Source organism: Somniosus microcephalus, chromosome 9 (assembly GCF_052327205.1).
Source record: "Somniosus microcephalus isolate GS21.2 chromosome 9, FLI_Smic_1.0, whole genome shotgun sequence".
Taxonomy (NCBI): domain Eukaryota; kingdom Metazoa; phylum Chordata; class Chondrichthyes; order Squaliformes; family Somniosidae; genus Somniosus; species Somniosus microcephalus.
Genome location: NC_140995.1, coordinates 116,895,965 through 116,908,736, shown reverse-complemented (window position 1 = coordinate 116,908,736; position 12,772 = coordinate 116,895,965). Strand labels below are relative to the sequence as shown.

The window sequence follows — 12,772 nt, the reverse complement described above, 5'->3', positions numbered from 1 at the left end:
ATGGCTGTGAAAACGTTCTTTCAGTAAAAAGCTGGCTCTCGTTTGAGCATGTGTTTGGAAAAAAACTGGACAGCCTTGTTTGAGACGGTTATGGTGTGATGCGAAAAAGAAATTCTATTGTAATCAGCTAAATACATAAGGTTAGTACAATAAATGTTGCCACTGGTGCTTTAAGAGTTAACACATTTCAAATCCTGTTTGTGTAGGTTGATAAACAAGATCCTGTTTCTTTAATAAATTTCTCATTTAAGTTCCAACAACAGCAACAACTTGTATTTATATAGCGCCTTTAATGCAGTAAAACGTCCCAAGGCGCTTCACAGGAGTATTAAAAGACAAAAAGGTGAAAGGATGTTGAGCAATCATCTGCAAATCTACATAATGACATAAAAATGCAATGCAAAAATGCTTTCCGTTTGCATGCCTTAATTTTGAATTGAAAATGTTTGGTTGAGAGTTTTCCAGAATTCAACAAATAAACAACAGATGAGGGGATTTAATGTTAAAGACGCTGTCTGTGTACTTGGAGACACATTTCTAGACTGTATTTTTCCAATTGCTGGAATAAATAAAGGAATCTTATGAAGATTTGCCAGTGAATCTTTGATGGTTTGAAATTCTTACGCTGTTTTGCTAATGGGTCTAAAATGTGTTTGTCACTGTGGCATTCCATACTGATCATAGGCAGACTTTTATAGTTTTTAAAAATCTGATTTCCTTTCATGTTGAGACAGTATCTCTTTTGTGCATGTACATGTGTTAGATTTTAAAACTATAAAAACGTTAAGTCCTTCACATACTCTTCAATTTTTTTTTCAATTTAATGAGTGACAAAGTGGCACATACTAGTTATTCTTCTTGTTCGCCCAATGTTCTGTTAACCGTTTTCTGTCTTCTGTCTTTTATAAATTAAACATGCTAAGTCGTTGTACAAGAGCTTGTTTATCTGGGGAATGGTGTTTGCTATTCACAGTAATGTTAAAGTTTAGCACTAAGGTGTCTAGAAGATAAATGAAGAATTATGATTCTCACTTACAATAGTGGAAATAGAGAAATGGACTAAACAGTGCACTTATAAGATTATTCTCAGATCAAGATTATCCTTGGAATGAATAGCGGGACTGGCCTGGTTGTTTGAGTACCGAGCATTAGACTCAAGGTGGCCTGACTTTGGATCTCAGTCTCAGTTTATCTTTAAGTGCAAATATTACCATTCATGATCAGGTGCAATAACTGAGAATGTTTGGGTCGGTTGGTCCCATCCTACTTTGCTGAAGAGGGCCTCCTGGAGACAGGCTAACTATCTTTGCTACACCAAATTGCTAGGAAGAGGGAGAGAGAAAATAGTAATTTAAAAAGAAAAACAAATGTGAAGGAACATAGGAACAGGAGTAGGCCATTGAGCCCCTCGAGCCTGATCCACCATTCAATAACTCCATATACCCGCCTTTGCCCCATATCCCTTAATATCTTTGGTTAACAAAAATCTATCAATCTCGGATTTTAAATTAATAATTGATCTAGCATCAATTGTTATTTGTGGAAGAAAGTGCCAAGCTTCTACCACCCTTTGTGTGTAGAAATGTTTCCTAATTTCACTCCAGAAAGGTCTGGCTCTAATCTTTAGACTGTGCCCCTAGTCCTAGACTCCACAACCAGCAGAAATAGTTTCCCTCTATCTACCCTATCTATTCCCCTTAATATCTTGAAAACTTTGATCAAATCACCCCTTAACCTTCTAAATTCTAGGGAATACAACCCTAATTTGTGTAATCTCTCCTCGTACCTTAACCCTTGAAAGCCAGGTATCATTCTGGTAAACCTATCCTCCAATTATTCTTCCTAAGGTGTGGTGCCCAGAACTGCTCACGGTACTCCAGGTGTGGTCTAACCAGGGTTTTGTATAGCTGCAGCATAACTTCTACCCCCTTGTGTTCTCGTCCTCATGATATAAAGGCCAGCATTCCATTAGCCTTTTTGATTATTTTCTGTACCTGTTCATGACATTTTAATGATCTATGTACATGGACCTGAATACTAGGTTTTGAAAAATTGTACAATTAAAAGTTGTATGCTGATGAGATGAGTATGTGGAATACATGTATTTGTTTTGTTTAAACCTTTGTAGTGTGTACAGTGGTTTCTAATCAGTCAGTACCACCTCCAAGACTCCAGTGTTTCTGGAAAGCTCCACATGCAGCTTAGGCTCTTGTGGGTGCTGCAACTGGATGTCACACAAGTGATGATTTTGATAAGATAAAATTACAATTTTCTATTTAGAAGACCAGAAATAATTTCAATACTGCTAATAATTACAGAAGCTTCTGCAATAGTCACAATCAGTTTAGGAAGACCTATTGTGTACTTTTTAATAATTTGGAACTGATTACAGTTACTGTCCTTTTTGAAGCTTTGGGTTCTGCTTAAGAAATAAGAATCACTTCTGTGGATCCAGTGGTTTGAAATAATTACTTGCAAAATATTTATAATGTGTTAAGAGATTTCTACAGAGTATTAGAATTGGTTACAGATTTGTATGGTTTTGCTGCTGTAAAGAATTACAATAATATTGAAAAGGACAAGAAGTCAAATGGGAATTACTGGGAATTAATAGGTTTAACTGAAATTGTGTTAACATTTAAACAAAAATCTCCTTGCTCTTGTGCTGCCTGAAAGTTTGGGAGTTTCCTTTTTAGGATGCCTCGGACCCTGCATCCCCAGGCCCATCAGTGCAGTAAAGTGCTGTACCACCAAGTTGTACTAGGTTAAATAAGGTTAATAGATTGATTTGATTAGTAAGCTGTTTAGAAATATTTTAAAGTATGTAATGTTACCTGGACGAGGCAACTAAGAGGAACATGTGTATTTTTCTGAAAAAAAACACACCAGGTGCAACGAGACCTGGGTGTCCTTGTGCACAGTCGCTGAAGGTAAGCATGCAGGTGCAGCAGGCGGTCAAGAAGGCAAATGGTATGTTGGCCTTCATAGCGAGTACAGGAGCAAGGATGTCTTACTGCAGTTGTACAGGGCCTTGGTGAGACCACACCTTGAGTATTGTGTGCAGTTTTGGTCACCTTATCTGAGGAAGGATGTTCTTGCCATGGAGGGGGTGCAGCGAAGATTCATCAGACTGATACCTGGGATGGCAGGAATGACGTATGAAGAGAAATTGGGTCGATTAGGCTTATATTCGCTAGAGTTTAGAAGAATGAGAGGGGATCTCATTGAAACTTATAAAATTCTAACAGGACTAGACAGACTAGATGCAGGAAGGATGTTCCCGATGGCGGGGGAGTCCAGAACCAGGGGTCACAGTCTAAGGATAAGGGGTAAGCCATTTAGGACTGAGATGAGGAGGAATTTCTTCACCCAGATAGTGGTGAACCTGTGGAATTCTCTACCACAGAAGGCAGTTGAGGCCAACTTATTAAATATATTCAAGAAGGAGTTAGCTATATTTCTTAAGGCTAAAGGGATCAAGGGATATGGGGAGAAAGCAGGGACAGGGTACTGAATTTGGATGATCAGCCATGACCTCATTAAATGGCGGAACAGGCTGAATGGCCTACTCCTGCTCCTACCTTCTATGTTTAACTCTCATGAATATGTTGGACAATGGGTTGTTGGAAGGGAATATGTCTGTAATTTTAAAAACTATATTAAACTTTGGAGCAGATAATCACATAGTGTAGATTTCAATTGATTTTTATGTTTTTATCTTTTTCTATTAGTTGATTTATTTGTATTTGCATATTAATGCTACCTGAAGGTGCCAGACCTGTTTGTTGCTTGCTTTAATTACGCCTCATATATTTCCAAAGCCTGAATTGCAACAACATGCTGTTAATGTAAATGAGATTCTTTATTTGTTTCTTTTAGATGAGCAGTAATGCAGCCAGTCCCATGTCAGGTGCAGGAAGCACAGCATCAAGCAGTGGGAGGGGATCAGCAAAGTCAACCAGCTTTGTTACAGAGCTTCAGACCATGATGTATGTAAACAAACCACACAATACACATTACTTTATTTTAATTTAATAATTGTGAACGCTGTAGTTTATAACTGACATTAGTTACGAATTTGCCTATATGTGTCTTCATTACATTTCATTAGACCATATCACAGATTAACATTTGTGTATAAAATGTACATATTTTGCATATTTAATGATCGGTGTAAAACATTGACATTTTATATGGCTGCATATAGAGAAAATTGACGTATGATAATGACTGTTTAGAGTTTATGTCTCCATACGAAACCCATAGTTATATTCAGTCAAATGTGATTCATTCAACATGGCGAACGTCAGTTTTTATGCTTGTTATCAAGGTTTTTTTTTCCTTTGTATTTGGGAAGCACATTGACTGGAATATGTTCTAATGAGGTAAGTTATCCTCTATGTAGGCTTCTGGTGCTGTATTGCAGATTGCTGGGATTGTTCATGAAGGAGCAATACTGATGGGGATCTTTCCCACCTGTTAACTCCTGTAGGTAGGGATGAGCTACAGGAACAAGATAGGTGATTTGAAAAATAAAGTTCACATCTCAACTCTGTGGCCACGTTGGATGTTTAATAGGGCAAAAATGCAATAAAGGGGGAGGACATTTGGATTGAAGGGGGAAATGGGGATGTAACGAAAAAAGCAAAAATGAAACATCCTTCGCCTCACCCAATACGCATATAGTAAATTTTACATTGGTAGTTAAAAAAGGGGGTTGATTTAAAAGAAAAAAAACACAATAGGCTTAACATTACTCTTGTAAGAAACTGCAAATGAAAAGAACAGTGATGGCAGTATAGAATTTTGATTTTTTTTCTCTGTTTCTATTATTTTTGAGTGCCAGCTGGAACTATCTTTCAGACTGTGGCTTGTAATGCCCAAAGTCCCCGTTGCTTGTCACATCATACTCAATCAGTCTGGATAATAACACAACATTTTTTCTTTGAACATTCTATTGTTGTAATTTTACATGTCTGGATGCCAAAGGTAAATTTGGCTCACCAATCTTGGCAAATCAATTGCAGTTTGCCTCAGTGAATCACTGACATTTCGGTTCATGATGTTTGCAATCTAAGTTGAATTTTTTTTCAGGGACTGTGTGAGTATGTAATTTAGTTTTTTTCTAAAATGTGTCTGTGATTCTGATTTTGTTTGGTCAAGACTATAGGGCCTAAAGAAATGGTGCCTTTATTTCACTGTGCCAAGGTAACAGACACTGGAAGCTGGAACTGGCACAGATGGACACCAGTGAATGCACATCTGATGTTGATGATGAAGGCGATATTGTACTGCACACAAAAAGAGATTGGAAACGAGCACAGAGGCATAAACCACCAAAGTAAATCTCTGTAAAAATGGGAGATCAAAGTTAGTTTTGGCATTTCAGAACTGTATTTGGGCTGACAGGTTTGTCAGTGCATTTACAAAAATAATGATTTCCTGTTCTATTTGGTTTCAATGTCTGTCTGATTTCTCCTGCCTTCATGGAGGTCTTTAATTGAGATCACTTGTACGCATGCATGACAGGAAAGAAAAGGGCTCATGGGAAGTTGTAATGGAACAAAAGTGCTTATAATGGGGTGAAAACCTTAACTGTAGTAAATTTGGAAAAAAAAACTAAAAATGTTTTCCTGCATACTACAGCCTTCCTATTTTGCAACAAATTACGGCTTCCTCAGATAACAGTTGCTTGGAGCAACAGCTCTGCATTTTTATTGACTATCACAGACTACATTTTAAAATGATTATAAACATCTTCAAATACATGTCTGCCATGGCATTAACATTTTTTTTGAGAATGTTTTAGGATTGGAAGCATGATGATGAGTATTGATGCACTAAAAAATTATCATTGACATTTTATATAATTGTTATTAGTATTTGCTTAGATGGTGAAAGTATGTGAATACTGTACTAGAAATTGATAAAGATGGTAATACATGTAAAGTTGCTGTAATTTTCCACATGCAGCACTTTTTAAAAAAAAAAGCATCAATAGAGTACTGATGAAACCACAACCAACCATAATGTAATACACTGGAAAATAACATGTCATATGAAGTCCTATGTCACAATAGTCTTGTTCCAGTATCTTCTATTGTTTATGTAGAGGTTAGCTGGCAGTTCAGTGGCACAGCATATTACGATACCAGTGTGCCATACTTTGGAGTAGCTGGGTGCAGACCTCCAACACACTGAACACTCAGTCTCTTCTGAGCTATCAGGTGCCAAGCAAGATGGTGGTTGGAGGGAAACTTGGAGGTTCATCCACCTGGGGCTTCTCTTATGCATCTTGTATTTGAGAGTAATGTCAGCAGAGACAGAAGCCTAAACTAAAAACTTCTGCTGTAGATTAATTCTTAACAAACTTCCCTGTTTACAATACAAAACTTTTTTTTTCTAAATGGCCTCGAATGGGGTGCCCAAGTTTGCTGGTTGTTTTTGGTCACTGAGGTTTCGTACCAATGAATCTCACAGGCAACATATGAAGTTTAAATCCATCTTTAATACCATTAATTTTCATATATCTCAATTTGCTGATATTAACTGATTTTGCTGTTTTGCTTCAGAAGTTACCCATCAATGAGGCAACAGCATTTAAGAACAGCCTTTTCCAAACCAAGTCTAAAAAATCAAGCAGGACAAACCAGTGAATAAGTAAAGTAAGTGCAAATAGCACTGAATTTCCTGAGCTTCAAGGGCCAAATTACCAAGGCTTGGGGACCTTGGGTGGCCCATGACTGTAGTCTGTACCCCCCTCTAGAAGAAGAACAGACAAAATTATTCAATTATTATAAATGTTTGCAGGGTGGGTGGGGTGGTCTCTAGTGTTCTATATTTGATGGAAACCCATATTCTATTTTTTTTCGGAAATTCAGAATACATAGTGAAGCAGAGAGCTGTTTCTTTATGGTTTTAAGTATGCAGTGAAATATAGGCCCAGATATTCCGATCGCAGGCCTCCTGCGGGCAGAGGACTGCGATCTGGAAAAATCTGTGCCCTTACCTGAGGGCTCCCGGGACGCGCACAATTCCGATGCTGGGCCTCTCCAAACTGCAAGTGGGCAGGGCCCACATATCCCAGAGGCGCAGGTAGTTCGCAGCGTCCCTGGGATCACGTGGGCCATGACGAGCCAATCACAGAAGGGAATCTCCCTTCATACACTTGACAGGAAGACCTGTCAAATATATGAATGGAGATCTCCCCCAAAACATAGTAAAACTAAATAAATAAATAAAAACCCACATTGCTTGAAATTACAATAAATTAACTATTTTAAACAAAAATTTAAATTTTTGAAAAAAATAATGAAAGTTTTTTACGGGGCTAAAAATAAACGTACCTTTTTTAGAAAGTATTTTCAAATGATAAATCAGTGAAAAATTTTTTTTTTTTTACTTTTTTCAACTCTTATCCTGGTAAAAGCAGGTCTTACGCCTGCTTTTACCAGGCGCAAAAATTGTAAGGGTTTTCTGCGGGCGGAGGGTCTCCAAAAAGCGGAACAATCCGCCCGCAGAGGCCCTTCTCCAGGGCAGGCAGAGGATTCTGACAGATTGGAAATGCCGGTTTTCAGCGCATGCGCTGTGCATGCCTGAAACCGGCATTTTTGATGTCCCTACGGGTGGGTACACACCGCATACCCACCCATAGGGACCGGAATATCCGGCCATTGTGTAGATATTTTGATAGGTCCAAAAAGAGTTTCAGTTTGCCTGTCTATGTTTGATAAAGTGTATACCTACAGAATGTAGGACAGTGGGTGGGGTATGGAGAGAGATCTAAAGCATACATTTACAATCAATGTGGAATTTCCTCTGAAAATAATTACTTGTTATTGAAAAGTGTGTGTGAATTGAAAGGAAACCATTACTGTGTCTTGTATTATTAACGTTATTAATATATCTTAACATTTGGTCCAAAATTAACAGTAAACAGATCAGCAAGCTAAAATATTTGGTGGCCAGAGATAGTCTCAAAATAGTCAATATGTGCAATGAATTCGATGTGAATATGGTTGTCTTTGCTAAACACACTGCTTTTGATGGTCAGTTGTCAATTTAAAGTTGCCATTAGCTTCCTTCTGAGAGTTTCCTTTTGAGCCACCTTGTTGTACTGCATTTCCTTGATTTAAGTTTCCTGATTTATGATTTGGTTGTACTTGGACTTCTTGTTCTGGTTAAGAAAAGCTGCTAACCAAACAGTGGCTTGACCCTAACCTTGTCGACCCAGATGATTCTTCTGCTACCGCAACTCCATGTTCCATCTTTATGGTACTGCTCTCTTCTGATTCCATTCCTATCTCTCCCTAGGAAACCATTTCATCATCTCAAGTGGTCATGTGAGGTGTTCCTAAGGATTATTTCTCAGTCTCTTTCTTTTATCATCTACATATTGGCTTGATACCACCATCTGCATACATGGAGTCAGTTTTCACAAATATGCTGATAATGTTTAATTCCACCTAATTGGCACCAAGGCTGTATCAGCGTTATTTAACTGTCTGTCCTACATTAATCAAATCTTCCTCTAGCTCAAGGTTGGTAAAACAAGCTAATTTATCTGATTTCCCGCAGCACCTTCCTGGCCTCCACCTTGGGCTGAATCAGGTAAAATCAGTGGCTTGATTCAGCTGATCTTTAAAGCTGACATGTGGCAAACTCTTGTGTACTCCCTCTCTCTCTCACACACTCCCCCCCCCCCCCCCCACCTTCTCTCTCTCCCTCTCTCTCACTGCAACCCCTCTCTCTCACACACTCTCTCCCTCTCTCTCACTGCAACCCCTCTCTCTCACACACTTCCCCCACCCCGTCTCTCTCTCCCTCTCTCTCACTGCAACCCCTCTCTCGCACACTCCCCCCCGTCTCTCTCCCTCTCTCACTGCAACCCCTCTCTCTCTCACACACTCCCCCCCTCCCCCCCTGTCCGTCTCTCCCTCTCTCTCACACACTCCCCCCCCGTCTCTCTCTCCCTCTCTCTCACACACCCCACCCGTCTCTCTCTCCCTCTCTCTCACACACTTCCCCCCGTCTCTCCCTCCCTCTCTCTCACACACTCTCTCCCCCCCCCCGCACCGTCTCTCCCTCCCTCTCTCACACACTTCCCCCCCCGTCTCTCTCTCCCTCTCTCTCACACACTTCCCCCCCCTCGTCTCTCTCGCACACACTCCCCCCCCGTCTCTCTCTCCCTCTCTCTCACACACTCCCCCCCGACTCTCTCTCACACACTCCCCCCCCCCCCCCCCCCCCCGTCTCTCTCCCTCTCTCTCACACACTTCCCCCCCCCCCCCCCCCCCCCCCGGCTCTCTCCCCCCCCCCCCCCTCTCTCCCCCCCCCCTCTCTCACACACTTCCCCTCCCCCCGTCTCTCCCTCTCTCTCACTGCAACCCCTCTTCCTCTCACACACTCCCCCCCGCCCCCCCCCCCCCCGTCTCTCAATTCAATTTTTTCAATTCAAATTGCTTTATTGGCATGACAAGGTACATCTTATGTTGCCAAAGCACCGAAAAAAAACATTTATGGTTGAACACATAAACGCAGATCTATCCATACAGTGTATAAACAGATATATCCCTGTGTGTATAAATATACACTCATATAATATGTATATACTCTTTTCTTAGATTTAATGGTTGCCCCTCTGCTTATGGCAAGCTGTAACATAGTTTGCCGCTAAGGTTACGCAATTTCTCTGTTCCCCTAATAGGTATGGGAGTTTTTGGTCGTCATTCAAATTTTTGAATTCAGGGCATATTTTTATGAATTTTGGGTAGAAATTCCCCCTTATGCCCTGATATTTTCCACAAGCTGTGAGGAAGTGCATCTCTGTCTCCACCACTCCCTGACTGCAGTGAGAGCATATCCTGTCCTCTCTTGGCAGCCAGGTCTGTCTGTGTCTGCCTTTTTCGATGGCCAGGCTATGCTCATTAAGTCTGTACATAGTCAAGGTTTTTCTCAATTTGCTATCTTTTACCATGGTCAGGTATTCAGCCATGTTGTATTGTCTGTTTAGGGCCAAGTAGCAATTGAGTTTGTTTTGGGTTTTTGTTGTTTCTGCCCAATATGTCAGATATTTTTCCTTTTGCTTAGTGACAATTGTGTTGGGTCGAATTCTCTGTGCTACGATGTCACTGTCCTGGGGCTGGTTATTATTAGTAGTGTTAGTAGTTACCTCACTGAGTCCCATGACTAGTTGACTGAGGGGACTCTTCTTTATGATCCTCTCTTGGTATTTCAGGGCTTTGTAATGATAGCAGTGGGGGTTGCTCATTTTTAGATGTTTCCAAAACTTGGTGGCTCTTTTTTGGATAGTAATTAGTAGTGGATATTGGCCTAGTTCTGCCCTGCATGCATAGTTTGCGGGTTTCCTCCGAGTCCGGAGGATACTTTTACAGAATTCTGCATGTAGGATCTCAATTGGGTGTTTGTCCCATTTTGTAAATTCTTGTTGTGTTAGCGGTCCCCACACCTCACTGCCATAGAGTGCAATTGGTTCAATTACTGATTTAAAAATTTTGAGCCAAATGCCAATTGGGATTTCTATTTGGATTGATTTTTTAATGGCATAGAAAGCCCTTCTTGCTTTCTCTTTCAGTTCATTCACAGCCAGATGAAAATTTCCTGTAGAACTGATTTTTAAGCCTAAGTATGTGTAGTTTGTGGTTTGTTCAATTTTAGTTGTTCCTAGTATGAAATTTATTCTGGGTCCCTGATGTCTGGATCTTTGCTGGAACACAAGAACTTTGGTTTTTTGGGGGTTTATTGTCAGGGCCCAGGTCTGACAGAACGACTCTAGTAGATCCAGGTTCTGCTGTAGACCCTCCTCAGTTGGTGAGAGCAGAACCAGGTCATCTGCATAGAGGAGGAATTTAACCTTGGATCCCCCCCCCCCCAGTGTCTCTCTCCCTCTCTCTCACACACTCCCCCCGCCCCCCCCCCGTCTCTCCCTCCCTCTCTCACACACTTCCCCCCCCCCCGTCTCTCTCTCCCTCTCTCTCACACACTCCCCCGCCCCCCCGTCTCTCTCTCCCTCTCTTTCACTGCAACCCCTCTCTCTCTCACACACTTCCCCCCCCCCCCGTCTCTCTCTCCCTCTCTCTCACACACTTCCCCTCACCCCCGTCTCTCTCTCCCTCTCTCTCACACACTCTTTCCCCCCCCCCCCCCCCCCCGGTCTCTCTCTCCCTCTCTCTCAAACACTTTCCCCCCCCCCCCCCCCGTCTCTCTCTCTCCCTCTCTCTCACACACTTCCCCCCCCCGTCTCTCTCTCCCTCTCTCTCACACACTCCCCCCCCCCCCCCACCCCGTCTCTCTCTCACACACTCCGCCCCCCCGTCTCTCTCTCCCTCTCTCTCACACACTTCCCCCCCCTCGTCTCTCCCTCTCTCACACACTCCCCGTCCATCCGTCTCTCCCTCACTGCAACTCCTCTTCCTCTCACACACACTTTTTCTATCACTGTGTCACTCTCTACCTTTCTCTGTCTCTATCTCCTCTCTCGCTCTTTCGCTGCTCTCTCTTTCACGGCTCTCATCTCTCTTTTCTCCCCTACCGACCCTCCGCCCCCCTCGCCAAACTAGCTGTGTAGTGTATGTACTTTGAAGAAGGAACTATATTCTGCTGCCCCTGTATACTGCAGTACCAGTAGTGACCACCCCGGTATATAAGCCTGTGTAGTAACTTTGTATAGTAGTTCCAGTTTTGTCTCCATTCAGTAAACACCTGTTATAACCAACTTCTGCAGTCCGTGTCTCAATTACACATGGACGTTACACTGGCGACGAACAGATCTGAACTTACCTACACTTCTGCACCACCTCACGGGGATGCACCCCTGAAGCGAAGTTGTTAGAGGTCGAGGCCAGAAGGAAGAAATCCAAAAAGAAAAACAAACAAACAGAAGAAACGTGCGTCGACCGTGGGCAACCGCCCTCTGATTGATCAAATTCGAAGATTTGCAGGAGAGGCTGTCGGGAGCTGGGCTTGGTTCTCCAGTCTATGGTGTTCCAGCTAATCGGGCTGGTGGCAGGTAGTACACTGATCCTTCCTGGGCTGCGGCGGGCTAGAGCTCGATCGGGTGGCTTTTCAACGGGGCCGAGCAGCGTTGTCGGGAAGAGGAGAGAGAGAGAGAGAGGGTGGAGCACACAGGGCGCGGCCGGTGCTACGAAGCCGGGCAGCATACAGACCCGAGAAGAGGGAGGAAAGTGTCCCATAGGGTCTGCTCTGACGACGGGAACAGTAATTAAAATAAAAGAAATTGGAAGCGCAGAAAGCCGCGAGGAGCTGCAGTTTGCCACGGGGACCGCGGAGAGCGGCGTTGGCAGCAGCGCGGGGGGGAAGTGCGCGAAGACCATAGGGCGTCGCCATCAAGGCATAAAAACGCCAGCAACAGCGCTAGCAGCAGCGGAAAAGACAGAAAGCGCGGGAGGCGCCATCTTAATCCAGCGGGGAAGAAGGCAAAGCGCGGGAGGCGCCATCTTAGATCTCCAAGATGCCGAAGACTGGCAATATCACTGCCTTCGATAATGCAATAGAAGACTGGACCACATATGTGGAAAGAGTCGAAGTATATTGCAAGGCAAATGAAGTAGCCGATGAGAAAAAGGCATCGGTACTACTAAACTTAATGGGCGCAAGAACGTACGGCCTATTGCGGAACCTGATCACTCCAGTCAAACCGATGGCGAAGAGTTTTAACGAAATTGTTGATATCCTACAGGAACACCTAAATCCTACACCGCTGCTGATAGCAGAAAGATTTAAATTCCACAAG

At 42.6% G+C, this 12,772-nt stretch overlaps 2 protein-coding genes across 21 annotated transcripts in view; one reads left to right on the top strand and one right to left on the bottom strand.

Moving 5' to 3' along the window:
* supt3h (SPT3 homolog, SAGA and STAGA complex component) overlaps positions 1–12,772 on the top strand; it is a 637,210-nt gene that overhangs the window by 37,263 nt on the left and 587,175 nt on the right. For 11 of the 20 annotated variants that reach the window (XM_085997053.1, XM_085997051.1, XM_085997050.1 and 8 more), the window contains one exon: positions 3,880–3,989. The exons of 2 other annotated variants lie outside the window; for them this stretch is intronic. In XM_085997053.1, the coding sequence (XP_085853179.1) occupies positions 3,880–3,989 (110 nt within the window). Of the gene's footprint in view, positions 1–3,879; positions 3,990–4,357; positions 4,386–5,163; positions 5,342–12,772 lie in introns of those variants that run through there. 7 more of the 20 variants (XM_085997055.1, XM_085997057.1, XM_085997054.1 and 4 more) reach the window with 7 other exon arrangements.
* runx2a (RUNX family transcription factor 2a) overlaps positions 1–12,772 on the bottom strand; it is a 217,351-nt gene that overhangs the window by 143,147 nt on the left and 61,432 nt on the right. The window lies entirely within an intron of this gene.